The 26,330-nt window shown below is 45.2% G+C and overlaps 2 protein-coding genes across 3 annotated transcripts in view; one reads left to right on the top strand and one right to left on the bottom strand.

Moving 5' to 3' along the window:
• LOC126051740 (tetraspanin-15-like) overlaps positions 1 to 24,906 on the top strand; it is a 45,074-nt gene extending 20,168 nt beyond the window's left edge. Inside the window, exons 3-9 of one of the 2 annotated variants that reach the window (XM_049831338.1) lie at positions 1,279 to 1,353; positions 3,955 to 4,050; positions 8,632 to 8,745; positions 13,595 to 13,648; positions 14,218 to 14,334; positions 23,973 to 24,216; positions 24,876 to 24,906. In XM_049831338.1, the coding sequence (XP_049687295.1) occupies positions 1,279 to 1,353; positions 3,955 to 4,050; positions 8,632 to 8,745; positions 13,595 to 13,648; positions 14,218 to 14,334; positions 23,973 to 24,212 (696 nt within the window). In that variant the 3' untranslated portion in view covers positions 24,213 to 24,216; positions 24,876 to 24,906. Of the gene's footprint in view, positions 1 to 1,278; positions 1,354 to 3,954; positions 4,051 to 8,631; positions 8,746 to 13,594; positions 13,649 to 14,217; positions 14,335 to 23,972; positions 24,224 to 24,875 lie in introns of those variants that run through there. The other variant, XM_049831337.1, reaches the window with a different exon arrangement.
• Positions 5,340 to 26,330, bottom strand: part of LOC126051738 (uncharacterized) — a 75,434-nt gene continuing 54,443 nt past the window's right edge. The window contains exon 2 of the mRNA XM_049831335.1: positions 5,340 to 5,352. The gene's annotated coding sequence lies outside the window, so the exon portion shown is untranslated. The remainder of the gene's footprint in view (positions 5,353 to 26,330) is intronic.

Consider the following 26,330-nt stretch of genomic DNA (forward strand, 5'->3'; position numbering starts at 1 on the left):
CAAAAATATTTCCAAAATTGAATTTCTTTTTCTTGCTGCTTGCTGCAGCATTGCAAGATCTAGACGTGCCCAGCTTGGTAAAACCACGAACCGTGCCGCCTTGGGCTTTCTCCTGAAGCAACTCCATTTTTTATCAGTTTAGATGCGTGTGGCATTTTGCATATCATTTCTGCCTATGAGATAACAGGTGCGTGGTTAATTGTGTTCCTTAATTATGGGATTCCTTGCCTAATTACACCTGGCCCATTATGAGCTGATTTAACTGGTGATGAAAGTGGTGCTGCTCCTCCAGTGGAGCCACGCTAGCTGGCTCTTAGCAAATAAGCAAGGTGCAAAACTCATTGGTGGGCGGCTAATTAAAAATCCCAACGGTTTGGGGCATGAAGTGGTGTTTTGCTGCAACGGTGCTTTCGTTTTGCTGAGCTTGGGAAATAATTTCTGGGCAAGCAGGTCCCTGCGCTACCTGCCTGATGGTCAGAGTGAATAACACGGTAATAAATTACCTCTCCCCCCACCTTTTTTTTTAAACTTGCTTTTGGATTTTTAGCTAGTTACCATGGTAACATTCCACCTTCCTTTTTCTGGCGAGTCTCCAAAGTCGCTGCTGGAGGTAGCCTTGGGGAGACAAGTGTGAGCTGAGCAGAGCTTTGCTCTCCATCCTCTGCAAAGTCGGATGCGATGCCCAATGGGACCTATCAGGTAGGAACGAAAGCATTAGGACACTGATAGGTGTGGGCTGCAAGAACATCAGACCTTCTAGTTTAAGTCGTTTGCTCCATCAGGACATTGATTCCCAGCCTAAATTTGTTGCCACAATCAATTCCGGCAGAGGCGTGAGTTATTGCCCATACACTGGGGGCGGGACGATCCTCCATTAGATGCCCAGGTTGAAAACATCAGTGTTCAACCAAGTGCCACCATCCCATCATGGAGGGATGCTGCACACTTATATCTACCCAGAGAGAACATTTGGCCCTACTGTATCCATTTTACCCATGCAGTATTTGGCCATTCAAATTGCATCTGGTTTCTTTTTTTTAATCCATCCATCCTTCCTTCCTGCCACATTTTCTACAAGGGAGCAAACTGCTTTCCCTGTTAGGACTGAGATCTTTGGAAGAGATTTGCAGCTCCCTGGAGAGCTCGTAATGAAATGATCTGATTTCTAAGTGTTTCAAAGCAGCTCTCGGTTTCCAGGTCTCCCTTGTTGTGGTTAACCACTGACAGACGACACAGCCTGGCTCGAAGCAGAGCTAATCCTTTCCTTTCTCTTTTCAGTTCTTCTGGGTCCTTCTGGTGATCTTCCTCACAGAGCTGCTGCTGATATTCATCGAAATCATCTTTGAAAACAAGGTGGGTGCAATCAGGAGGCCTTTGGATGCTGCACGGCAACAAACTGCAGCCTCGCATGTCATCAGGGAGGAAAATCCTCAAGTATCCAGTAGTGTCTTCCCTGAAAATGGAAGGGTTTCATTGCTCTTGCTCTTCTGGGGCTGCCTGTTGTGCTCCAGAGCTGCGATGGATCTCCAGCACCACCCAGAGCCCCCGCCGCAGCCACAGCTCCCTGTGCAGACTCTTAGCCAAAAACCTGTGGGTTTTTTGTTGATTTTTTTTTTTTTTTGAGGACTCATTAAGCTCCTCTCCTCAATTATGTTAACTGCTGGCTTGCATTTGCAAGGAGAGTTTTGAGTTATAGCTGAGCTGACGAGATGGTAAATGCTTCCAACGGATGTCCTTTCTGGCCTCCTGCCTTCTGCTGAAGAAACCCTGCCATTTTCAATTTAATCTTACCCTTGCTATCGATCAAACAATTAAATAGTTAATCTCAATCTCTGCTGGCTCAATGAATGCAAGAGGCAGGAGAACAACATCTGAAATACCTACTTACAGGCTGTAAAAATCAATTCCTCTTTGCACAAACAGCTTGATGCTTTCCAACACATCAAGGTTGGGGTTGGGAGCTATGTGTTGGTGAGCCCCAAAGACAGGTTGGGGCTGGGAGTTATGTGTTTGCTGAGCCCCAGAGTTGAAGGGAGGCAATGGGGGAGGACGCTGCCTTTTGGGTGCTGTAGCCAACTCCATCCAGCAGCTTCCCAGAGCTCTCCAGAACCTTCTGATCCCTGAAAAATGTGGTGCACCAGTGGAGAGATGTGCTTCTGAGGAAAATCAGATTGCTCGAGTCCTTCCCACATACAGATAATCAATATGTGCTGCCACGTAGAGGCTGTATTTTTGTGAAATTCAGCATTAAATCCTCTGCTTTGTTCCACCTTTGAGCTTCAATGATGGTGCTCAGCACCATCCTGCACTGCAGGGATGCAAGGGGGAAATGCTGGTACCATCAGGAAGGGGGACTGCAACCTTGTGATTAAACTCCTAGATTGAGTAGAAGCCATTAGTGCCTAAAGTGTCCCTTAATTTAAATTTAACGGGCAATATCAAAACCTAATTAAAATCAAACAATGAGGCAGAGAGAAAAGAGAGATCCAACAAGCGATGAATCCACTTGACCCAAAATTGTTCGGAGGCACAAATCTGCATTTGGAACAATGGTTGTTTATTAAACTTGTTAAAAACATATTTAATTGGATTTTGTATTAAATCAGCAGGGACGAGGAACGAATTTAGTGGCCTTGAAGCTACTGAACATTGAAATGGGCTCTGTTGATATGCAAATGGAGTTTTGGAGATTATCAGAGATAACGGGTTTGGCATCCTTGAAGGGAAGGGAGTGGAGAGGTCTCATAACCAGAACTAATGATTTAACCTTGCAACATTTATCTCTCACGTTAAAATCAAGATTTAATTACAGAGGCTGCCTCCGGGCTGGCATCTTCTTGGAAGGAAATAGGATCGTGGGGTGAGCCTATCTGGGGGCAAAACAAGCAGAAAACAGTAAAACCTGGGCATTGCCCATTGTGTTTGGTCTTAGCGGTGGGCAACCTGGGAATTAACATTTTAATAAACTTCCACATGAGCAATTTCTTAAAGGTTTTTTCAGATCCCCTTGCCTGATCCCTCACTGTCGGCAGGCTTTGTTTGCCGCTCTGACGTGCCTTCATTTCTCTTTTTCTCATGTTCTTCCCTCCGTTCCCGGTTTGCCCAACCTCTAATTTTCATGTCAGAGTGAATTATGAAAAACATTTTCTTTCCCCCCTTTCACCTGCTTCTAACTCAGAAAAAAGTTCCTTTTCCCTTCGTTAATATTTCTGCTTGGCGGTTTGTCAGGAGTCAAACGGCAAACCTGCGCTGGGCTTTGCATAGGACATTTTGAGCCTCCACTCCCAGCTCACTAATAAGCTTCCCAGGCATCTGTAAAATACATTTTCGATTCAATTAGTGTTTAATATGAAGTACCTGATGTGTCAAAGTGTCCTCGGAGATACGGCTGAAGGGAGAGCCCCAGCCCGGCTGCACCATTCCCTTTCAGGGCATGATTGAATTGCTGAATGATTTGTTGGGATTAGGAGTGATTGAGGGCTCTGATGAGGTCTCTGCTCCTGCACATAGCTCATCCCATGGATAAATCACTGTGCAGCCGGTGGTGTTGGCTCTCACAGCCCATTTCACCTCCTCCAGTCCCTCCTAATGCAGCAGAAACCCCCCCTGGCAGTGGTTAAAATCATGTTAGTCAATGGGATTGGAGAGCTTGAGGGAGCTTTTGAAGAAGTCACCTTAATAATTCAATTTAATAGGAAAAATGGGGTGGGTAAAGGTGCGTGGATCGGCTTGCAAGTGCAGGAAGCAGAGAGATGCTACAGGATGCTGCTAACCCTGAGAGCTCAAAAATGATGAATTTTACCCCAAGAAATAGGCTTGTGCCAGCATGCAGATTAGATTCCTACTCCAGTAATAGTTGGCAACGCATGCTATGAAAACATTTTCATGTTTTGCAATATATTCCCAGTGCCTTTTCCATGTGTGAGCTGTGTTGTGTTTTTTTTCTGTCCCCAGATGAATGCAGTTTTCCACTCCAACATCCAAGAGGGCATCAGACACTATTATGATGACCTTGACTTCAAGAACATCTTGGATTTTGTACAAGAAAAGGTTCCGTTTTGGAGGGGGGAGTGTGTGTGTGTGTTCGTGGCATCAGGGAGGTCTGGGTGTGAAGTTTTTCAAGCAATAGTTAACTCTGTGCCTCATTGAACCAGAAGCATTAGTTTTCCCTGTATTTTTAGAGTTTATTTCCATCTCTAGGGTGCCTTGCTTGATCCATCTTGAATAACTTGATCCTTCTTGTTTTGCACTGCTCTTTTTGCACAGTTTTCCGTTGTGCTGCTCTCTAAGCCCACCCCATTGGTGTTTTCAGTGAGTTATTCTGCTGTCTGTGCCCCCCGTGAAGAGCGTTTTCTGCTCCGCACCGTGACGTGGGCCATGCCAGGATATTTATATTTCCCAGTCTTGATGGGAAACCAGTGCCTAATGCCTGAAAGCTTTTTGGTAGATACCCCAACCTTAATAGAGAGAGACGGGGGAATAAAATAACATGTGCTAAAGCTGCAATGCTGCAATGACCCTTAGATAGGCCACCTTAGGTAAGTCACTTTACCCAAGGTGTCATCAGTAGCTGGCCAAGCCCTTGACTCAACGGGAAAATTGCAGATAAGGTGTTTTCACACAGTAGCTGGAAGGAGAGCAGAGCTCCAGCCTCTCCATGGGCAGCACTGGGAGCAAGCTTCTCCTGGGATGGCGAGAGCTATGTCCAGTCCAATATTGGGGCTTGGCATAGCCTACTTCAATTCTTCTAGGCATGTGGTTGCATATTCTGTCTCAAATCTAATGCTTAGAGCCTGCCAGGAGTTGGCAGGATCCGTCCCCTATCCTCAAGTCAACCTGCAGGTTGATAAAATCGTCCTCACAATTCTTGTGGTTTTTTTAACGAAACTTTTGACGCACTGCTGCTCTTGGCTTCTATTTATGCACAACGTAGTTCGTTTGAGGTATTAAATATTAAATTATTACATTAAAATGCCTTCCTAATGCCTGACATTGAGCCCCAGCTAGATATGTTTCCCTTTTGTCTCTTGAAACCCAAAGTAGCCGTGCTTCAGCAAAGCAACAATGCATCCCCCACCAAGTACACCAAAAGACCAAGTAAAGTCAGGATTTGAAGTTATTATCCATGCTGCCAAGCATGTAGCTGGACCGGACAAGCTTGATTGGCTCTAAAATATCATTTGGTTTTTCCAGTACTGGTGAGAAGCTGTTCCTGGGAATTTGGGGGACGTAGGTTTGCTCATGTTTTGAGTGAGGGTACTTGGTTTACCTGTTATTTGTGTTATTGCGGGAGGGAAGCACTCAGCTCAAAGCATTTGGTGAATGAAGAAAAGTGGGGAAAAAAAACAAAAACTTGAGATCTAGGAGAGAAATTGCAGTGATGTTACTTTTCCTGGGTTGGTTTTGGAGAGCAGAGTTAGGCTTTGCCAGCAAAGCTGCTTTCAAATGAGCTTCGTTCTCACCTTGGCCTGATTTCTCTCCTTTCATTATGGGTTGGAGCATCATAAATATGTGAATCTTATCTCCTGCTTTGAAGAAAAGGAGTCTGTGAAACTCCTTCTTCTTTGATGTAGCTGGAATTTAAGGCCGGTGGTGCCCTCCATGCTCCCCTCTCGTGGCTTAAATACCTGCTTTTGACTCTTGGAGTCGTCATCACTGAGCCGAGCGAATTAATAAGACTGAGAGCCCTCTGAAGGTCTCGAGACACGGCTGATTCTGAGAAAGATCTGAATCTTTTTCAAGTTTTACTCCAACCTCTCTAAGAGGACGCTATAATTCAGACCTCTCTGTATGAATGATAAACGGATGCTGCCGGGAGCAGTCAGAAAGTCCATGTTGGAGCCATCCTCAGCGAGGCTTGGCAAGGAGGCTAGACCACAAATCTTCAGATAAAACAGATATATTTGTGGGAAGGTTTCTGTATCTCCAAAGAAGCCAGGATCAGGCACTTATCATATAATCTCACCCTATTCTTAAAACATTTTTCACCGTCTACTTCTTCACTTGACTTTGTGTTAAAAGTTTTCAGGGGAGAGCTTCATCTCAAAGTCTCTCTGTACTAAAAGAAGTTGTGGCCACTTCCAATGTTGCCATTAAGTCTTTAACATCTGCATGTTTTATCTTGTAGCAAGAGAAGGAGCTTTGCAAGAACGTACAGCTCATTGCTGTGAGCTTTTATGTTAGCGTGTGATTTCCAGACCAGGAACAGCAGCAATGTCAGCGACTGAAATGCAGTTGCTTCATCCTGAGTGTAGGACCGGGGAGAAGCAGTGCAGAGGAAGAACTGCTTTTAAGGGAAGGGAAATTGGTTTTATGGGACCTGAGCAGGCCAGTTCACTCTGGGAGGATGAAGACTTGCAGTCAGTCTGGATGGATTGCACCCAGACCTGCTTTTTTGATAGAAGACAAGCTCAGAGCAGCCTGTTATCATCATTTAGTGGTTATTCTTGCCATTTTCCCTATTAAAAACTTTGTCTATGCATAGGTTAGCTGGCACACGCCTTATTTAGGTCAGGCAAAGCCACACTACGCTCTGTAGGATTTGAATTCTGCTTAAACCCTCTCTCAAGTGATGCTTTAAACTAGACCCAACTGCCTTCATACCCGTAAACCAGTGTCATACAGTAAAAATAACAGGTAATTATGGCCCCAAGTGCCAGGCATTAATATTTTACTTTACAGAATGATGGTGCAAATAATGCAGTTTTGCTTGTTAACACTTACTCAGTCTGGCTGCCTGTGAGCAAGGAGATATGGAAATAAATTGCCCTAAAGAAAATAATACTTCTATGTTTTTATAACTCGTTTTTGCTGAACTACTGCCCTTTGCAGCCCTTGGACGTGAGGCTGGAGACCATGATGACTCAAAAGCCAGGTTTGCCCCAAGTCAGTAACTGCAGCTATCTGCAGCTCCTCGCTTTATCTTTTTTTAATGGCTTGCTGAGTACAGGTGGAAGAGGAGAGTTCAAACTGCTTTGCTGATCACAGGATTTGAATTTCAAAGAGCTGCCAGGGCTATGGTTCTTGCTCAAACCCGAGTGGCTCCAAACTCAAAGTAAGTCTCGGAGGGATGAGGGTGTTGCGCTTGCAAACCTCCTCCTTTCTTCTTGGGGAAGATTAAAGGCAGCTTTCACCAGCATGGCTCGTTGGAGTGTGTTGCTTCGAGGGCGATGGTTTTACCCATAATGAGCCCGCATCTTGCGGGTGACAGCGGTGGTCCTCGACACGGAGAGATCCTCAGTTGTGACCTGCGAGACTCTTTCTATAGGCTTTCTTTGGTTTTTCTGCTTGTTATGCTTCTCTGAGCTCCGGGAGCCTGCATGAAAGTAAAACCCACTGAAGTCTGTCTCAGCTTATGAGAAATAAATCCAGGCACAACAGTAGTTTGGGCTAAACCTCTCTTTGCAGAGAAGAAATCACCCTGGTGAGGCTTCCTGGCAGCTAGTAGCCCTCATTATAAGCATTTTGTACCTATTTTTGCACAGTTATAAAAGCAAATGGAAAGAACTTCTTTGGGGATATCAAATAGGTAGCAATAGCCAGTATCCCTTTGGGTGTTTTTCTCCCCCTCTTTCTAGGCAACTTTTGCAAGCTGGTCTCCCTCACCAATACGAATAGGATTGAAAGTAATAGAGAAATTAAAGGCAGGAAGTTAGGAAATAGTTGTAAATCTGTGGGTCAGCTGCTCCTGGCCATATCTGCCTATTTTGGCATGGGAGGAGGACAGGAGGACCCCAAGAGCTGGTGGCTTTTCCTACTCCCATTGGCCAAGTATTGCCACCGACCCATCAGCAGGAGGGGGAGGAGATGCTCACAGGGTTAAACCTCTCGTGAAAACTGCTCCTTGAAGAGTGCGGTGCTTAAAGAAATGGGGAAAACGTGGTTTTGTTCTGTCTTGTAAGCACACACACCTCTCCTGCCTACTTCAGGCTTTTCTTTCCGGGGGAAAAATGTAAAGATTCAAGCTTGTTTACCAAGAGAAGAGATGACTCGGTATATAATAAACCCACTTTTATTCTGTGGAGAACAGAAAATGACTTTCATTAAACTTTTTTTTTTTTCATTGTGTGAACAGAAGAAAAAAGAAGCTTTTTTCCTTTGTAGCTGTAGCATTTGATCTCTAATTTAACTTGACGGGAAGAGAAATCCCTGTTAGACTGCAGAGCCTTATTAGCATTTTGTCGAATGGCACCAACTAGCTGAGCTGCCTTCAAGAGCCAAGAAATACATTCATTCAAGGCGCTGAAAGAGCCATCTCTCTGGTGTGCCCTGGGAATAGGATGGATTAGTCACCTGTAATTAAATCAGTGAAGCATGAATGAGCCTGATCATTCCTGGGCTTGTGAAAGCAAGGATGCTTCCAAAACATGGATGTACACATCTGTAACTGCCGCACGCCTCTAAAACGGGGCTAAAAGGAGTTAAACACCCACTTTTCTTTTTTTATATGGTGTCTTCAACTTCCTATTTAGGGTCCTGGAAAGCAGAAAATAATCAGGGCTCTCAATGCTGGTGTTGCAAAGCAGCATTGGAGATGCAGGGCAAGGCTGGAGGGGAGATGTGTTGATGGGCTGGAGATGTCGAGGTTTGTTCGGCTACCTGTCTCATCGTCTCCTTTTCTTCTTTTTGCAGTTTTCTTGCTGTGGCGGCGATGAGTACCGGGACTGGGAGGTTAACCAGTACCACTCCTGCAACGGCAGTGGGCCGCTGGCGTGCGGGGTGCCCTACACGTGCTGTATCAGGAAGGTAAGGCAGCCAAGGCACTGAAAGTGCCTTTGTTTCCATCAATATTTCAGCAAAGCCCCGTCTTCCAACTGGTTATTACTGCATATTTCTGCACTGTAGGGTTTCTTGTAAGCCGCATTGCCATCTTGCAAAGTGGTTTGCGATAGCATCAGCATGGGACGCTAAAGAAACTAAAAAATATATATATGGGCTACACTGTATTTTAGTACAGACTGCTGTTTTAATGTAGAATAAATATGAAAGCACTGCACTATTAATCGCATTTTTATCATGCCGAGGCGTGGTTTGAAATGCCAAGTTCCTGTTTTTCAACCTAATGTGTGATATAAAATGGTTTGGGGGATCGTCTTGCAAAGAAATAGCAGAATCTTAAAAGGACTTGGCTGCATCTCAGCATGGATCCGAGTGAGCTGTTGTCCTCTGCTTTCCTGTCCCAGAGGACGCGTTTCTCAGCTGGCTGCCGCGGGGTTTAGTCGTATGTGGGGATCAAGTTTGCTGGTGTCTGCTCCTAATGAGGAGGTTTTTGAGGGTTTTGCTGAAAATGGGGCTGGGAGAAGTATTTGGATAAAGAGCCACTCTTATCCAATGGAATAAGAAAAGTCTTGTGAGCAACTGCTCTTGCAAGGCTGCATTTCTGACACGCTGCGAGTTGGGTCAAACGGAGATGGAGGGAGGGAGGAGTGGATTTCCAGAGCTATTAGGGTCTCCTGTGCTGATTTTCAGAGCTGGAAATCAAGACACCCCCCACCAAGCAGTGCTTTTCTGCTGCGACTAAGCTAAGTGCTCCGACACCATCTTGTTTAATATAACCGTCCACCTTGTTGCAATCAATCTAACACATGCTGTGGATAAAATGCCAGGAGCTGGGCCAAGGCAGGGGGAAAAAAGTGCAAATATCCCTGGTTGCTGAGCCAGAAATGCTATAAATGTTGCAAAAAAGGATTTTCTAAGGGTAATCCTGGTAGCCAAACCTCCTCGAGGTTCAGAGCATCAGGAGTATCAGCGCTGCCTCTGAACCCTGGCCGTGCCCCAGGCTTTACTAATTGCACAAGGAAAATAGATCATCAATCTTGTATTGTTGTCGGATTTTTAATGGAAAAAGGGAAATCTGAGGTGTTTTGAATATCAGTGGAAGTCTGACATGCAAATCAGCTGCAAAAATAGTTGTCATCTCTAATCAGGGCATTGATTAAGAACCCTAAGGCTCCTGAAGATGGAATTAGAAATTCATGTGTTGTCCTTTTGTATTACGAGTGAGGATGTGTTAGAGAGAGTCAAGTGCATTTTTCAGTATTTTTACACTCCCCACGGTTTTAGGTTGACAATTTGGCAAACAAAAGACCTCAGCGCAGCAGGCAGTATTGGAGAGAAAGAAATCACAGGTGATTAATATGGTAGGGTAAGAAATAAGGCAACTTTCTGGCTTCCCATTGCAATGAGCTGGGTCTGGAGGATGCTCTAGCAAAGGACTGGAGCAGCCAGCCCCTGGGAGAGAAAGTCCACAGTAAATCCTCTACGTTTTTTTCAAGAATTAAAAGTCCATGAATGTGGCTCTGACAGCCAGAGCGGGTTTATGGGAAGCGAGACCTCACCAAATGCATTTAAATCTCCATGAGAAATGAAACCTGTTCCTGGGGAGAACAGTAACCAGGTAGACAGATGTAGCCTTATTCTTCAGAGTTCTGGTTTTTGGCACTGTGGGGCACTTCTGGTTAAGAAATCAGCCCGATGCAATCTTAATTATTAATTAAGAGAGCCAGCTCCCTTGGGAGTTTTCTGCTGTCTGCGACATAAAAAAATCTAAAAAAAAATCAATTTAAACAACAGAGCAAATCCCCCCAATAATTGCATTTACCATAAGGTCCAGCACGTCTGCTGGTAGCTATTTGCTGAAATTGCAAAGTCGTCGTGGGGTTTTTCCTTGCGGGCTGAGAAGGTGGGAGAAGGACCTCTGCACCTCAGGATGAAGAAGGTACCTGTGTGTGATACTCTGGACATACTTGGTTGGGTCTTAGCGAGGTGCAAGCCCTGCTGAAAACACTTTCCGCCAAAATATGTTACTTGAGGGCTGAAGAGAAGATCTTGCGTTGGCCCTGCAGCTGGAAGGATAAACAGGGACCACCTGGATACGTGTATGAATTCTTCTGCATTGAGTAGAGAAGAACACGATGGTCTCTCCGCTGTGAATAACCTTTTTATCAACCAGTTATCTATCCACTGGTTTGTAGGGCAAGGAATCCTTCTCTTCTTGTGTGCTTCTTCTCTATTTGTGCCTTCATGAATAAAAGACGGAGAGCAAAGCATCCTTTTGTCTTAGAGGACCTTTGAGATTTAAGAGGTACCAGAAAAAGTCATTTGGAAATGTAATGTGGAAAGAACGAAAGATGCTGTTAGAAGTGAGCTTGTCTAAAGGAAGCAGCGTGAAACATGGATTAGGGGGTTGATTGCAATGTGTTTTCAACTTATCATTAAATACAGCCATAAAACCACCCTGTTTTCCAAGACAAGACTTTTTCTGTTACAACACCCTCCAAGAGCTTTATGTTGCATCCCTGGGGCATCATCCAAGGCAGGCTGAGTTGCAGTAATGAGAGCAGACATCCTCCAAAAAGGCTCTGGCTATTTTGAAGAGTCTCATCTCTGAGGCTGTAGACCTCAAAGTCTTCCCAGGAAGAAGGAATGGGCAAATGGGCGCCTGCCTGAGGGCGTGAAACTGGATCCTCATCTCTAAGTGCTTTTCTGAATGGTTTTCCAAGGCACTTGTGCCTTCTCCTGGGAAGCCGGGAAGCTGCAGTGTAGCTGTGCCTCTGCCAAGCACAGTGTCTCCAAACCCATTGTGAAGTGTCACTGCTGACATCTGGCACTGATTCGGGGGAGAAAAGCAGCTGGTTAAATAAAAAGTGCAAGGATTGCAGTCTTCTGCCATTGGTGGGTTTTATACGTCTGTGTGTTGCTCTTTTGTGACCCCTGAAGGCATCGGAATGCATTCTGAAAGAATAAAGGCTTCTATCTGGTTTTATGTTAGAAATTTCAATTCGGCTCTGACCTTCTTTTCCATGCAAGACGTTGACAAAAGTCGATCAAGGCTAAAATCTCACTTTTCTACCTTCCGCCCTTCTCCCAAATAGAAGGTGTTGAGGGAATTACTTAAAGAGATAGGCAGGACTGGAGATGATTGAGAAACCCTTGGTATTTAATGCAAGAAGGAAGAAAAGCGGTGATGAATCTGTGCCGTAGCCAGAGGTGTTCAAGCGACTAGCCCAATAGAAAGCAACAGGGTTTCACTGGCAAGGGTCCTGTGATGTCCACAAAGTGACTCTGAAAAGCAAGGACAACTGAAAGCTTTCGAGAAAAATGGTTCATTTTTTTTTAATGTAAACCAAATAGATGGATCCTTGGTCACGTACAGGTTCCTTTATACCACTATAGGCAACAGCATTTACCTTAGGGAGAATTTGCAGTGCTCTTATGCTGAAGGTTTCCCATTTCGTGCTCCCAACCCTGGATGAGATCTCTCTGTCAGCGCTGATGGGTGCTTTGCTGCTGATGTCCAGATTTCCCCACAAGTCTTTCATATGCACAGGGACCAATTAGTGTCCTTAACTATGCCCAGTTTGTAAATAGTGTCTTGAAATGGTGAGAGATGGGATTTTTGATGGCACTGTGAGTAATGTGGTAGGTACAGAAGCTCTTGGTAGGGTAGCGCTGGAATAATTTCCCTGCCAATTACAGAAGGTACAAGTTGCAGCTTTACGGATACAGTCTGTCTGGAGGTGCACATTTCTTTTATGCCGTGTCTTGCTGGAAAGCATAATTTACATCTAAATGTGCACATTTCTCTTTTTCATCTCTGGCCTCTGAAGCACGGGATGTTTTTGTTTTGTTGTCCAGGAGCTTTTACTGGTTTTCAAAGCTATCTTTCTGAAAGCATAATAATTTCAGAGTGTTATTATTCTGTGGGCACAAGGCCCCTTTAGAAACACACAGTGTTACGGAAGCTGCTGTTTGATCCATGAAACAAGCCCCCCAAAAAAACATCAGAAGATCAATCCTGAGAGGTGCAAAGTACCCGACTAGCTCAGGATGTGCTGGAGCTACTCTCCAGCTTTGGTTTTTTGGGGGATGAGCAAGAATCAGTTTTGTAACCCAAAATGTACCACTTTCTGTCCTGACAGAAGCAGAGGGATTAGATTTTATTTTATAAAGGTCCTGAATAGCAGTGTTTGGCCAGGATTTCGCTCATTAGCTGTAGCTCTTGAAACAATACTGTTGACCAACAAAGATCTTAGCTTTGGGGATGTCTAAAATCCTTACGTTTCTCCTCAAAGTGGTGGAAGACTTTGGGGAAATTCGCCCTTGACTTCTGGAGAGCCCAATATATTTAATCCCTGTGAAATTCCTTTTATTATGGAGAAACAGGACCGAAGGTGTTAGAAAAGGTGGCTGGAATTAAACAAGGAGAAAAATCAAGGGAACATTTTGAAAGAGCTGCTTTGCTAAATGCTCATGTGACATGGAGGTGGTCCCAGCTCAAATCACTGGAAAAGCACTGGGGGGACCCGAGCATGCTCCAAAACAATGGAAACCAGAGAGAAGGGTGGTTTAAAAAAAAAAAAAAAAAAAAATCCAACAACTTATTGCCAACATGCATGGTTTCAGCACTGCATTTGGACAAAAAGGAGCCCGTGGTAGCAAAGCAAGGTTTGACGGTAGCAGCTTGCCTTGTGCTATGCTGAATGGTTGAGGCAACTGGGTGAGCTCTTCTATTTCTTATTTTTTGTTCTTATTTCTTGTATTTCCCCTTTCGCTTCCTGTGAGCTAAGTCTGTTCACCAATTCTCTGTTCACAGGTCCCTGGGGAAGTCATTAACACCCTGTGTGGATACAGGACGCTCGATAAAGAGGTAACACTGGCTTTTTCATTCGTACGTATGAGATGTGCTTCTCCTTCCCCAGACCCCCTAAAATGAGACAGTTATCTGCAGGTAAGCTCTTTCCCCACCAAGGATGGCTGTTACTGGAGCTGTGTATAAATTCATTTTTATCACTTTTCCCTGGCATCTCAGGGTGTTGCTCAGGCTCACAGAGCATGGGCAGGCTTGTGACATGTTTGGGTAGTCCCTGTAGGCTTTGGCGTGGTCTTTCTGGATCAGCCCCGGGAAATGCTGATCCTGAGTTGTGTTTTGAGGCTTGGTGGTAGGAGAGAAGCTGATTTTGAGGCCTTCAGGGGTGACTGTGGGACTGTATTGCAGCAGAGAGCTGCGGTATCTCTGTGCATATGGTCCGTAGCTCCCAGGGACAGGTTTTTGGCAAGAAAATCCCAGAGAGAGATCCAGTCCAAGAAATCAATTCCCAAACACTTCTCGTGCCACTCCTTTGACTTGCAAGAAGAAGCAAACGCAAGAAATAACATCTCCCCCCAACCCCAACGTCTCAATGAAAACCGTCATGCTTCTCTCCACTCTTCTTCCAGCGCCTGGAGCTGCTCAACGTTATCCACGTGCGAGGCTGCATCCATGCCGTCGGGCTCTGGCTCAAAGACAACTTCGAGGCCACTTTGGGCATTGTTTGCTCCCTGCTGCTTCCACAGGTACACGGCAGATCCGGTCGGCATCTTCTCGGCTTCTTTCACTGTGCCGGAGGAGGGAAATAATTCATTTTTAGTTTGTTTTCTTTCCCTCCATTTACATCTGAGATTTGTGTCTTGGGCAGCAAACGCCACAGCGCTTTCTAGAGCACCCTTAGCAAAATTAACGGTTTATGACTGCGGCGCTGGCTGTCTTGTAACGCGCTCCTGAAATCTAATTATTGATCAAGTAATAGCATCTAAAAGCAAGGCATGCATATGTGAGCACAGCAAATCCTTTTATATTTGTATTTATGGCTCTCTTCAAATAGAGCATAAATATTAACCAAAATAAACCATAATCATAAATTTAGCAGGGTTTGCCATGCCTCATGAAATCCAGTTCCCAGTAATGATGCCTGAGGATCCAAGCAACTTTCCAGCACAGGTAATTAAGCTCTTGATCACAGATGCTCGATATGGAGAGAAATCTTGTGCTGCAGCTGGGGCTGTCCCTTTGCAATACTGTTGGCACTGTGCTAGCAAGAAAGTGAATACCTCTCTTAAATCTTTCCAGAATTATTTCTGACAAAACTTTGACGATTTAGTGTCGATTTGATCCTTTTTTTTGCTTCTCTTCGAGGCTCGCAAGCGGAAGCTTTCTTTTTATCTCATTGTATGAAATGTTGGGTTTGCCACTGGAGGTATTTGGTGATGCTTTCCGGATACGGGGTTTTACCTAAACGGGAATGAAATTATTTTATTTTTTTATGTGTTTCCACTTGCAGTGAAAGGTAGAATAGTGGTTGAATAAAGCAGAAGCTGTTGGGGAAATGTGTGGCGCGTTGAGCTAATTTTTCAAAGGATGGACTTTCCTCTTGAGCTCTCAGATGGTCCAAATGAAAAACCGAGACAGGGGAGCAGTTTGTGCCCATTCCACATTTCTAAAGTGCTTTCTCCAAAGCATGCAAATGAGCAATGGACTTCTGCTGTGCTACCACTAGGAAATGCAATGGGCACAGAAATGGGGTGAGAAAGTGCTGTAATAGAGGCGACCGCTTCCATCTGCCTTGCAGGATGTTGAGAGCACATTACAGGAGCCGCCTGTTGCGTTACCCATTAACCTGCCAATGTGATGCTCTTAATTGGGAAAGATGGGGAGAAAAACCAGAGATGGCAATAAGGATTGCTGAGCCTTGATGAATATCAAGTGCTTTTGAGCAGGCATTGTGATTTTTCTGTCGTGCCGTTAAATGCTCTTCAGATGAAGAACCTTGTTCTTCCCATCTGCTCACGATTTCAAGGTTTTAAATGTAAATCAGATTTGATTCTGTCAAGTTTTGGAGGGAATTAAGTTATAAATGGCCATCTGCGTTGCTAGGAGCTGTCAGCCCAGAAACAGCTTCATCCCCAGCAGCTGCCAGTAGAAAGCTGGGGTGAGAACATTGTCCTTGAATTGCCGATCCAAGGGGGAAGCGGTTGGCATTGTTGATGTGGGGAGTTGACAGTGCCTTGAGCTTTGGGAAGAGCGAACGTATTGACCTGTCCCATCTTTGGCCTTTGGGTATTTGTCATGTCCTGCATGGGACACGTGCCTCTCCACGGAGCTGCAAACCACCTTGGTGGAAGACTTGCAGGATGCTGGGGAGAAGGTTGGGATGATGATCCATGTCCCGAGTCCAGCTTTGGGTTTTGCCCTATTTCCCTCAAAGTGTTGCTCTTCCTTAGGCTCAAACTTCAGCCTCATCTGTGATGGTGAGCAGCTCAAGGGCTCAAAGGTTGGGGATTTGAGCTCGGCTGATATTCATCATCTGAGCGCCCAAGATTTGTGCTTGGACTTGGGGTAAGCAACCAGCTCTTCTTGTGCAGAAAGAAGGACCCAAGAAAAGTTTGCCTGACGTAGAGCGCCCGTGGAGAGTGGGCAGTTATTGTTCTCAGTGTTGTCTTTCCATCATGCTCAGGTGTGGGAAACCATCTGATTTTGACTTTCCATCATGTGGGAAGTTACTGAATTTTTAAGTTTTCTCTGCTTTTCCCCAAATAGCTGTGAGAGGCCAAGGCCACAGGGCAGGCCGCTTGGCTTTGCTTTCTCAGGGGTGCGGGCATCTAATTGGGTTTGGGAAAAGCTGTAAATCTGCTGGGTTCTGTTGGGTGTTGAACTGATCGAACGAGTGAGGAGGCAGGGAAAAATCCTGCCCAGGTATGCCACTGTGCAGCAGCCAGCCTCTCCCCTGGCTGGTGCAGGGCAGAGGGAGTTTGTAATTTTATGATCGCTCCTAAATCACTAATGTCTACACCTTTTTTAAGTAAGTCATCAAGCAATGGGAAAATTTGAGGAGTTGGGAAGTGGCTGTGTTCATTTGTCTTCATTCAGAGCGAAGCATAAACACACCAACTCAATTATTTTTCTGCCTTTGCAGAGTACCTTTAATTCTCTTTTTTCTTTTTCCTATGTTTCATTCTCCAGTAAAATCCCGTCTCCTTGCCCTTCCTCTCAGCCAAACTGCAGACCGAGGCCAAACTGTGATGCATTTCATATCGCTCTCAAAGAGACGTTTTAATTTAGTTGTTGGCAGTCAGTGGCAAATTCATGTTGTGGCCTCGTACGAGTTGTGTTTAATTATGAAGCAACCCCAGATCTTTCAGCAGGTGCAGCAAAGCACATAAATTTCTTTTCTACTGACTGCATCCCTACCTTGCCTGCCTCTAGCAAGATTATCTGAGGACTTTACAGCATGCGTAAATTGTGGTTTTAGTTAAAATAAGCCAAATAAACTCTTGCATTGCTCTTTCCCCTTTGCCATGCCCAGGTGCTCTTTTAGTAGCTTTTATACTGACCTCAGGAAAAGCATCTCCAACTTTTCCATTCCTGTGTCTTTACAGGGGGTGTTTTCTGACGGTATTTCATCCTCCTTAGCAAAGTGAAGATGTAGCCACTGTAATAAGGTAGAAACAAGTGCATAAAAAAGCTCTTCAACCCCTTTTTCTCCATCCTAAAGAAGCAGAAAATGGCACAAGTCCAATTAAAGAGGAAAAAAATCTCTGAAAGGTCACTGCCAAGGGTTAGTATTTGTCGACTCAGCGGTGCTGCTGACTCGTGGTGAATTGTTGCTACCTCCATTTAACTTTGGTATTTCATCAGTCTTCAAAGCTCTACATTGGGAGCAGCTACAGAGTAACAGGGCATCAGTGTGGAGGTAGATGTTCCCTCCTAAGAGTACAAATCCAGAAGATCAACTATTTCAGTCATCAAAAATGCAGCATTAGACTCGCAATAGGCATTTTGCAGGTAGGCGTCTTCATCTCTTGGTGACAGTAATGTTAAATGTTTCCTTGTGTAAAGGGCTTTGTATTGCCACAGTTCCCTTTTTCTTTGCGAGGTTAATTTGTATTTTGTTTGCTTTTTAATATCTTAGTTGCTTCAGGGGCTGGAAGGCGGCATATTCTCAAGTGGCTGACGTGTGCTTAATGTAGTAGAAAAGGAGAATAAAAGGGATTTTTCCATCTGCAGCCTGTGACCTCTGCAAGAGCCTGGTCTCTAAATATCAATTTATGGAAGGAAAAGCCAATAAAAGATAAATGCTTGCTTTTTGCTTGATTAGCTCTGGGAAAGCTTGAAATGATTCAACTCTTCTGTTTAGCAGGATCCAGCTTTACAGCCGCCCAAATGGGCAAGGACCTCCAGAGCCAGGCACACACCTGCACAGCAGCCGGCGATGTTTGCGTGGAGAAGGGTTTTCTTGCAGAAAGTTTTGCTTGCAGAGGACGCTCGTTGGGCTGATGGATTATTTTCTCCATGGTTAGAGTTGGTTTTGTCGGGACCGTGATGCAGTGGGATGTGGTTAATCATGCTGTCACCCTGCGAGGGATCTTGAGCATCGTTTTGTTGCTATTTTCTATCCTTGATTTTTGCCCTTGTTAAGCGAAAGCCAAATTGAGCCTTGCATGTTTGATCGCCCAGGAAAATGTGACTGGAAGAGCTGATCTCCTTTTGAGTGCTCTGCAAGGCCCAAAAAATGCAACCGTTCCACCCTGAATCAAGCCACTGATCGCATGCACATGCTCACATGCATACGCACACCCCTAAGGGAGAACAGCTGTGGGTTTCCAGACCTTTTTCTTGTTGTATAATAATGTGAAAATGAGCATTTGAGCCCTTTCCTTCTCTGCTTCCAAAAATGGTCCTGACTCCAAACATGCTGCTTTTTGCCAGATGTGGAGGAGACGAGCCATCAATCAATGAGCATTTCCCAGTGAGGAGGATATTGCAATTAGATCTTGGCCATATCAGCCCCATTGAGACCTATTCCTAATGCAAAACCATTTAGTCCAAAAGAACAAGTGGAGCCGCGACAAGATAGTGAGCAAAGCTGGGGCTTGGCAAGGCTGGAGCTGAGCACCAAAAAGCCTTGTAATAATCTTACGGCACCTACGTGCGAGGCAGAAATACATGGCTTATGTCTAGCAGAAGGCTCTGCACTGCACCAGAACCACAGAAATTGGAGTGTAGCCTCAAATACTTGTATATACTTCCTCAAGTGCTGGAAGAGAAGGAATAATCATTAGTTGTGCTAAAGTACCCCAAACTTCCATACTAACCTGATTTTTGGTCTTGTGATGTTGGTAGGAAATTGGTAATTGTGACCAACGCTGTCTTGTTTGAAATGGTTTAAAAAAGTCTTCCTTGGCTGCTGTCAGCTCCAAGGGCAAAGCAGGCTTTGGGCTTTGAGGGAGAGAACAAGCGTTGATCCCAAGAAGTGCAGTGTTAGGGTTTATCTGAGACGGATCGTGCTGGAGAACCAGGATGCTTCACTGCCACCACGAGAAAGAGTGGAGAACAGGCGCTGAAACCACCTGACCATGTATTTCCAATCTCTTCTGGATATCTCTTGTAATATAAAGATGATTCTTCATGCCTTGGAGTCATAGCTGTGGGTGAAGTGAGGCATTTGCTATGTCAGGAGCAGTAACAATTTCTGGGAACAGCAGCAGGATGGTGTCCTTGCTCAGCTAGACAGTCCAACACCGGTAGCTTAATCATGATACAGCACTCGGTTATAATTAGTGCTGCTGTTCTAAGTTGGCTAGAAACAATTGCAAGTTCCCAAACAAAATAACGGGGGTTTTAATTTGCTTTTTGAGCTTTTGCTGGTTTGCATAGAGAAAACCCAAGGGTCTTCCAGTAGCAGGGACTTGCAGACATCCATGGGAATCTTCTGGGATTAAATGAGCATTTATAATTGGAGCTTAAAAATAATCAGACTGCCCTTGCCTGGATGCGTGTCCCCACATTGTTTTGGTGGGGCAGGGAGGTCACTTTCCCAGGGACTCATGGGGACAGGAGAAATACAAATGAGGGGTTTGATTAAGCGGCGTGGGAGGATACGAAAAGCTGCACGTGATGAATGGGTTTTATTTCCCCGTCCTCCCAGGTGGCTCAGAAGCATCGTACAGCCCCTGGGAGTCCGAGACAAAATCCCTGAGGATTGGTGCTTTGGAGCGTTGGGGTTTTTTTGCTTTTTGGTTTTTTTCCTCTCTGATGGACATAAATTTCCTCTAGCTGCTTGGATGGGTTGGGTGGGAGTATTTATGGCTGGCCCTCACTGACAGCAGACATCCTACTCATCCTTTTGCTGGTTGAAAATTAAGAAGCAGAAGTTCCTACTCTAAATTGGATGGGTTTGGGGCAGACTTCAGCTGTGGCTTGCCAGGGAAGTCCCAAAGTGCTGCTGAGAGATGGAGATGGAGGTCTTCAGCTGCAAAATGCCAGTTTGGATCAGCTCGAGGCCACCAAGCTGCTACAGGGAGGAGCTGGAGAGGTGGGAAATGGCAGCAGACCATTCTGTCCCCCATTCTGTTTTGCTGTGTATTTAGATATTTAATTTTTTCTTAAAAAAAAACAAAAACAAAACAAAAAACCAACAAAGCAACAGGATGGTGCAATGTTGTGTCCTTAGTGTGTTAAAATATAATAATCCAGGTATTTGGATGGCCGCAGTGAATACCATTGCTTCTAAAGGTTGATGCTTTGGTTTTGCAAAGTTTCTCTTCCTTGATTTGTGCTCAAGGTGGCCGGGGAGCAGAGGGCAAGGTGGGCAGCGTGCCCCAGCAGGGAGGAAAACACGTGCGAAGGGAAGGATGCAGGAAGGATATGCCTGTGCGAGCCTTTGCACGTTCCCGGCTGCAGTGTCCGGATGGGAAGCAATGCAGTAATCCTCAAATAATGTCATCTGCAGGGTGGTTTTCTCCATACCTGTCACCGCAGGGGATCCCCAACTTTGGGTGCCACCAAATTACCAATTATCAACGCAAATTGCAATATACAGCTAGTGCAATTGCTATTGCAATATCCTTGCAAAAATTAATTACATATATATATATATAAAACCCTATTGTGACTTTCCGGTGAGTCTGCATGCTTTATTGATTCCCTCGATACACAAAGGTCTTTGGATTTATCTTATGCACGCAACTGCTCTTGCGCCCTGTAAGAGCAGGTACTCAATGATCTCATACCCCTGTGAAAACCCTGTGCATTTAAATCCCCCGGCAAAAAGCTCAGAAAGCAGCAGACTAGAGACTTCCCGAGGCAGTGGTGGTTTCCGTACTTTGCTGAATGCCAGCCAGAAAGAGGCAATTTTCTAACTTTAAATGACCCGCAAGCAGTAACTCCCAAGCAGTTGTACCCTCACTCGCTGGTGGTTACCATCACAGGGAGGGGAAGTCAGGGAAAAAAGCAGGTTTTTAATTTTTTTTTTTAGCCTCATATTTGATACATTTTGTTAACATGCTCCTCTGCAACAACACCTTCCTTCATATTGCAGTGCAGTAAAATCAGCGCTCACGTTAGAAGTCTCTCTGCTTCTGGAAAACATGGTGCCCTTGGTGCCGGGGATATTGAATGCATCTATATTCCTGACAGCTTTTTCTGTTTTCATTAAGTGAAAGAGGATATTTAGAGGCAAGCTGGAATGGAAGTTGGTTCATAACTCAGAGGAGAGTGAAGGCTGTGGGATGCAGTCTGTTGATTGAGGACTTGGGGTACCTTTATTCCATTCAAGAAATCCCCAGTTTAACTGGGATGCTTCATCCTGCAATACCTCGGACGTCGCATCGCCATCGGGAGGAGAGGAGCAGGATGGATGATGTCCCCAAACCCGCCTGGTTTTCCAGAATTGGATTAATTTGCATTAAATTTATTCTAAACACAAATCTTTCCTGAATTACTGTTTGGTTTAGGGAGGAAAAAATTACATGCTTGCCTTAAAAGTTGTCGTTTCAAAGGGTTTTCCTTGCTTGGTCCTTTCACTGTATCAGCAGTGGGATTTTAATCTGCCCAGTGATGGCATGCTAATAGAAGTAAATAATGCTAAGGCTTAACATACATTTAAATATTATTTTAAAACTTCTTAAATCCTTAAAGGCTCTGCCGTTGAATATGGATTAGCACAATCTTATTATCTGGATCCGCATGGGAGCGGTTGCTCTGAGCTTTCCCTACGGTTCATGGAGGGATGGAGCCATCTCCAAGCATCATCTAACCAGCCTTCGCCTCCTGCATCCCTGCCTGGAGGCTTCTGCAGCTTTTGGGGACAAAAGAGGGGACAGATGTGGGAGAGGAGAGCAGGAACCCGGTTGGTGTTTCCATGACAAAGTCTTTGGTTTTGTTATTTTCGCTTCGCTGCCAAAAGCAAGCTCCATCCCAGGTGACCGCAAGGTTGCACAGCCCACTTTTGGTCCTGTGCACGTTCTCGGAGAGCGAATGCATCTCACGCAGTTTGAGTCGGAGATGACTGCCGTCTCTCTACGCAGGCTGAAATCATTTCTTAGAGTATTTGGGAAGGAGCTGCCTGCTGAGACAGATATATAATATGTAGCGCAGCAGTGGGTATTTTGAGGGCAGCGGGGAGCTACGGAGATACGTCCACAGAAGTCACCCGGGCTGTAAGATAACCTGATTCCAGGTTGTTTGGATAACGAAAGGAGATGCTGAGATGTTTGCAGACTTCAGTTTTTCTTCCAGCATCTGCAGTCATGTTTCCCAGCAAGGAAGCCTGATGGCACAAATCCAGCATTTCTGCAATTCCCACTATCGGGAAAGCCCTGCTAGCCGTAACCATGCAGCAGCCTCTGGCACCTCATCTGTTCTTTCAGTGATTAATCCTGTTATCAGTAATTAGGTGGAATGTCAAATAAGCAGAATGCTCTTTGAGGATTGGTGGGTGCAATTAGGAAAGTGGGAATGGGGCAAGCTCCAACTGAGCACTTCAAGGAAGGACTCTCCGTGTTGGGAGAGCATCTCAAAGGATGCGGTCTTCCAACTTGTTGAAGGAAGGGTTGTTGATCCAGGGGGTCCCCTTGGATTCCACCTCCAGGTGAATTTGGGAAGGCAAGTAAATATTGAGCTGTTTTGGGGTGTCTTATGTGCAAGGTGCAAGCTGCTCGTGCAGATGACAGGGTATTTCTCTGTTTCTGAAAGACAGAGTAATAAACCCCAGTGATGTTTGTATTTGCCTGTTTGCTTTCAGCTCGCTGGGTGACACTTACCTGATTTGCTTTTTCCCTGTGAAGTTTTTGCTTCCATTTTCTGCAGCCTCCTCTGGGTAAACACTTTTCCCTTTCCACTATGGGATAAAATGGTCCCTAATTTAAGATGCATTACAACCTTTTGCTCTTATCCCCATTTATCTTTCTCTTAACGTTCCCACTTTCCAGGCTATTTAACGACGACTCAATTAGGACCCATAGAAATGATTAATAACATTTTCAGCTCCAAAACCAATGTGCTGCAATAGCGCAGGAGATTCCAGCCGATGGATGGTACAGGTGCGACTGGGTTATTTATTGACTCTTTGTTGCAAGGAATGGTTATGCAGAAAAAACTTGTTAACTACTAGCCTTGAAAATGAGAAGAGCCCTGACGCTCAAGATGGTCTCGTCCTTCTCCATCCCATCTCGCTAATTGAAAATACCTATAAAACTGCAGTTTGTAACCTGGTGCTGACCCCAAAACATCTGGGGCTTATAGAGAAGAAACCTTATTTCTACAGATCAGTAGTCAAGGTGGGTAAAGGGTTAGTACAAAAGATGCAGTTTGTGCTGACAGTCCTCTGATTGCCACTGTGCCACTCATCAGCATCTGGACGGCAAATAGCTCCTCGCAAAGGCTTATTGCCTAATGTTCGTAGCCACCACAGTGTAGCACTGCAAAGGAAACATCAGGAGAAGTCAAAGCAATGCACTTGAAATCTTGCGCTGATGAAAATGCTTTTTTTTCCCCTTGTCCTAAAGATGTAAAGTGTATTTTTTAATTTGCTGACAGCCAGCAGGGAAATGGGAAATAATCCGTGGCACCATGCTTGCAGCCATATCTTAATTTTAGCAAGAGCCCGGACCTCTGCCTCTCTCTTTGCAATGCTCGTGGTGACATCCAGCTAATCCGCATCCCTCTGTCAGGGCTGATGTGGGAAGTTGTGAGTTGGACGTGGCCGTTAATGAGTTGGACAACGAGCCTGTTGCTTTGGCAGAAGCTTTTACTGGGAATTGTCCTCTCTTGTCTCACGGCCAGGTTCGGAAGGTGCGGGTGACAGCATCCCTTGCAGGAGAAGATCTTCTGGAAGAGTTTGTACGACTATAGCAGTTTTAACACTCATGTTTTGCAGGTGATCGGCCTCGTGATGGCTTGGCTGTATTGGCAAAAGCTCAACGAGATCTACTCCAAACTGGACACCGTTGACTTCAAGATCCTGGAGATGCGGGATTTCAGCTTCGGGGCGGTGGATCTGAGCGGCGCGGGCTGGTGCTGGTGTTTACCCAAGGAAGGAGGCTACATTCCTGTCAATGCTGAGGATGAGGAAGACAAGGAGGAAGAAGAAGGCACCATCTGCCACAGCAAAGTGTGAGAAGGTGGAGGACTGAAAGGCAGCTTGGAGCAAAGCTCTTAGGGAGGTGGCGGGTATTGAATGTGGAAATAATGCGATTTGTCTTCTCAGGTTCAGGAGATACTTTGGGAGAAACTGTAAAGTAACGTTGGAGGGTTATAAAAACTGCAATGCGCCGTGCGGGCACGTGAGCTCCCCCGGGTCCTTTTGCTACCTTGGCATTTTGATGCATTTGTACGTCTCCTTATTTGGTTTTTAGGGGGTTTTTTACACAATAAATGTGACTACTGTCGTGTTTTGCAAAGGCGCTTCCACTCGCTGCATGCCAGTCAGGCCATCGGGGAGGGAAGCGGCACCATCGTTATTGTACTTTGGGGTATCTTTATAGTTATATTTAGCCCGACCTCCTGAAAAATAGTGGCTTTATGGTAGATCCCCAGATGTGGCCAGAGCCCGGGTGTGCCCAGGGCCCAGAAAGACATAACTAAAGGAAAAAATGGAGCAGCTTGCTCTGCAGAGCCTTTCCAAAGGGCTTTTCCAGGACTCAGATCCCCAGGGAGGCACAACTTCCACCTCCTGGAGCAAGATGAATGTTTGGGCAAGGCTTGCACAGGGGGAAAAACCCCATTTCTGAAGGTTTCCAGCTCTTCCCCATGAACTACAGCTTTCAGTTTTTATCCCCAGGCAAGGAAAAGGAGAGCCTAGCAATTTTTAAAACAAAGACAGCTTTGTCCTGGCAACGTGCTGCCCCTGGAGATGGTGGTAACTCCCCTCTGCTGGAGACCAGCCTCTAATGACCAGGTAAGGAATTACCTTTTATAGTATTTCATTTTTAGCACAACTTGGTGATCAAGGCGGCAATTCCCTCCCACATCACTCAGAATATAGGAATTAAATAGCCGACGTGTCTTGCATCCAACCCCAGACCGGTAAATTGAGCCACATCGGGAAATGGGCTCATAGAGGGAAACCTCAAGCAGATGAATTGCAAAAATATGAGTGTGTTTTTATTTAAAAAAAAAAAAAAAAAAAAAAAAACACCAAAAAAACAACAGTGAAACCCTCTGCGAAGGTCCCTGGGCTGCTCTGGTGCAGGCTCAGCAATAACCTACCGATGACAAAGCTTCCCCCAGCACCTGTAAGTCAAATGCGGAGGAGGGAGCATAGATCAGGGACCTGTTTTCTCTCCCAACGTACCCAAATCCCACAGGTACCCTGGGGCGGCTGTAGCTGCCGCATCTATCAAGCAAGAGGAATCATCTCAAAAGTGAAATGCAAAGAAAAAAAAGGTCTATTTTTTCAGAAGAGCGATGTGTTTGCAGCACTGCTCGGTGAAGGAAACGTTGGGGTTATTAGTGGTGGTTTTTATTAATAAGGGTATTTTGGAAGCCAGAGGCTGGCTTCGTTTAGTTGGATGCCCAAGCAGGGAAAAGTGGGCAAGCGCTGGGGTGTGACTGCCGGGCTCTGTCTCCCTCTTCTGACTGTTTCCAGGCTTTATTTTTTAACTGAACGAGAAGCAATCCTCAGCACAGCCCTGAAAAAACACTTTTGGAACTGTGGGTTTTTTCCGCAAATCACGTTGAAAACGGAGCTGGGAACCTCAAGAGCTGAGCGGTAGGGTTATTGAATTTTTTTAAAACAGTATGGCCAAAATTGGGGGGGTTGTTTTTTTTGCCAGTGACGAGGGTAAAACCTGCAGCCCAGGGAAATCGGGTGAGCGTGATTGTTTAAGGAATAACAGGGTTGCTGCCTTTACCCAGGCAGCTCGTGGGTTCTGGGGATTTTGCTTTTCTTCCTTCTTCCCCCTCTCTCCAGGAGGTGTTTAGTAAAAACCTTAAGAAAAACAAACTGATAAATTCAGCCTTCTCTTTGTATTTCCACGTATTTGGAGAAAGAAAGTTAATTTCTATTATTTTCTCCTTGTTTACAGGACAAGCAGCCACCAACATCTTTATTCTATTTTCCTGGCTGGGCAGAGCCTGCTGATGCTGGACCCGGGCACAGACAGCATTGAACCGGTCAGATGCAAGCAGGTTTTCGTGCCCGGATTAATACTGGTTTTTGGCAGGTGGTGAGCGATGGGAGGTAGGGAGAAGGCGATTTATGCATCAGCTTGGGCACCCAGCTCCCCTATTCCCA

The sequence above is a fragment of the Accipiter gentilis genome, chromosome 28, assembly GCF_929443795.1.
Source record: "Accipiter gentilis chromosome 28, bAccGen1.1, whole genome shotgun sequence".
NCBI lineage: Eukaryota > Metazoa > Chordata > Aves > Accipitriformes > Accipitridae > Astur > Astur gentilis.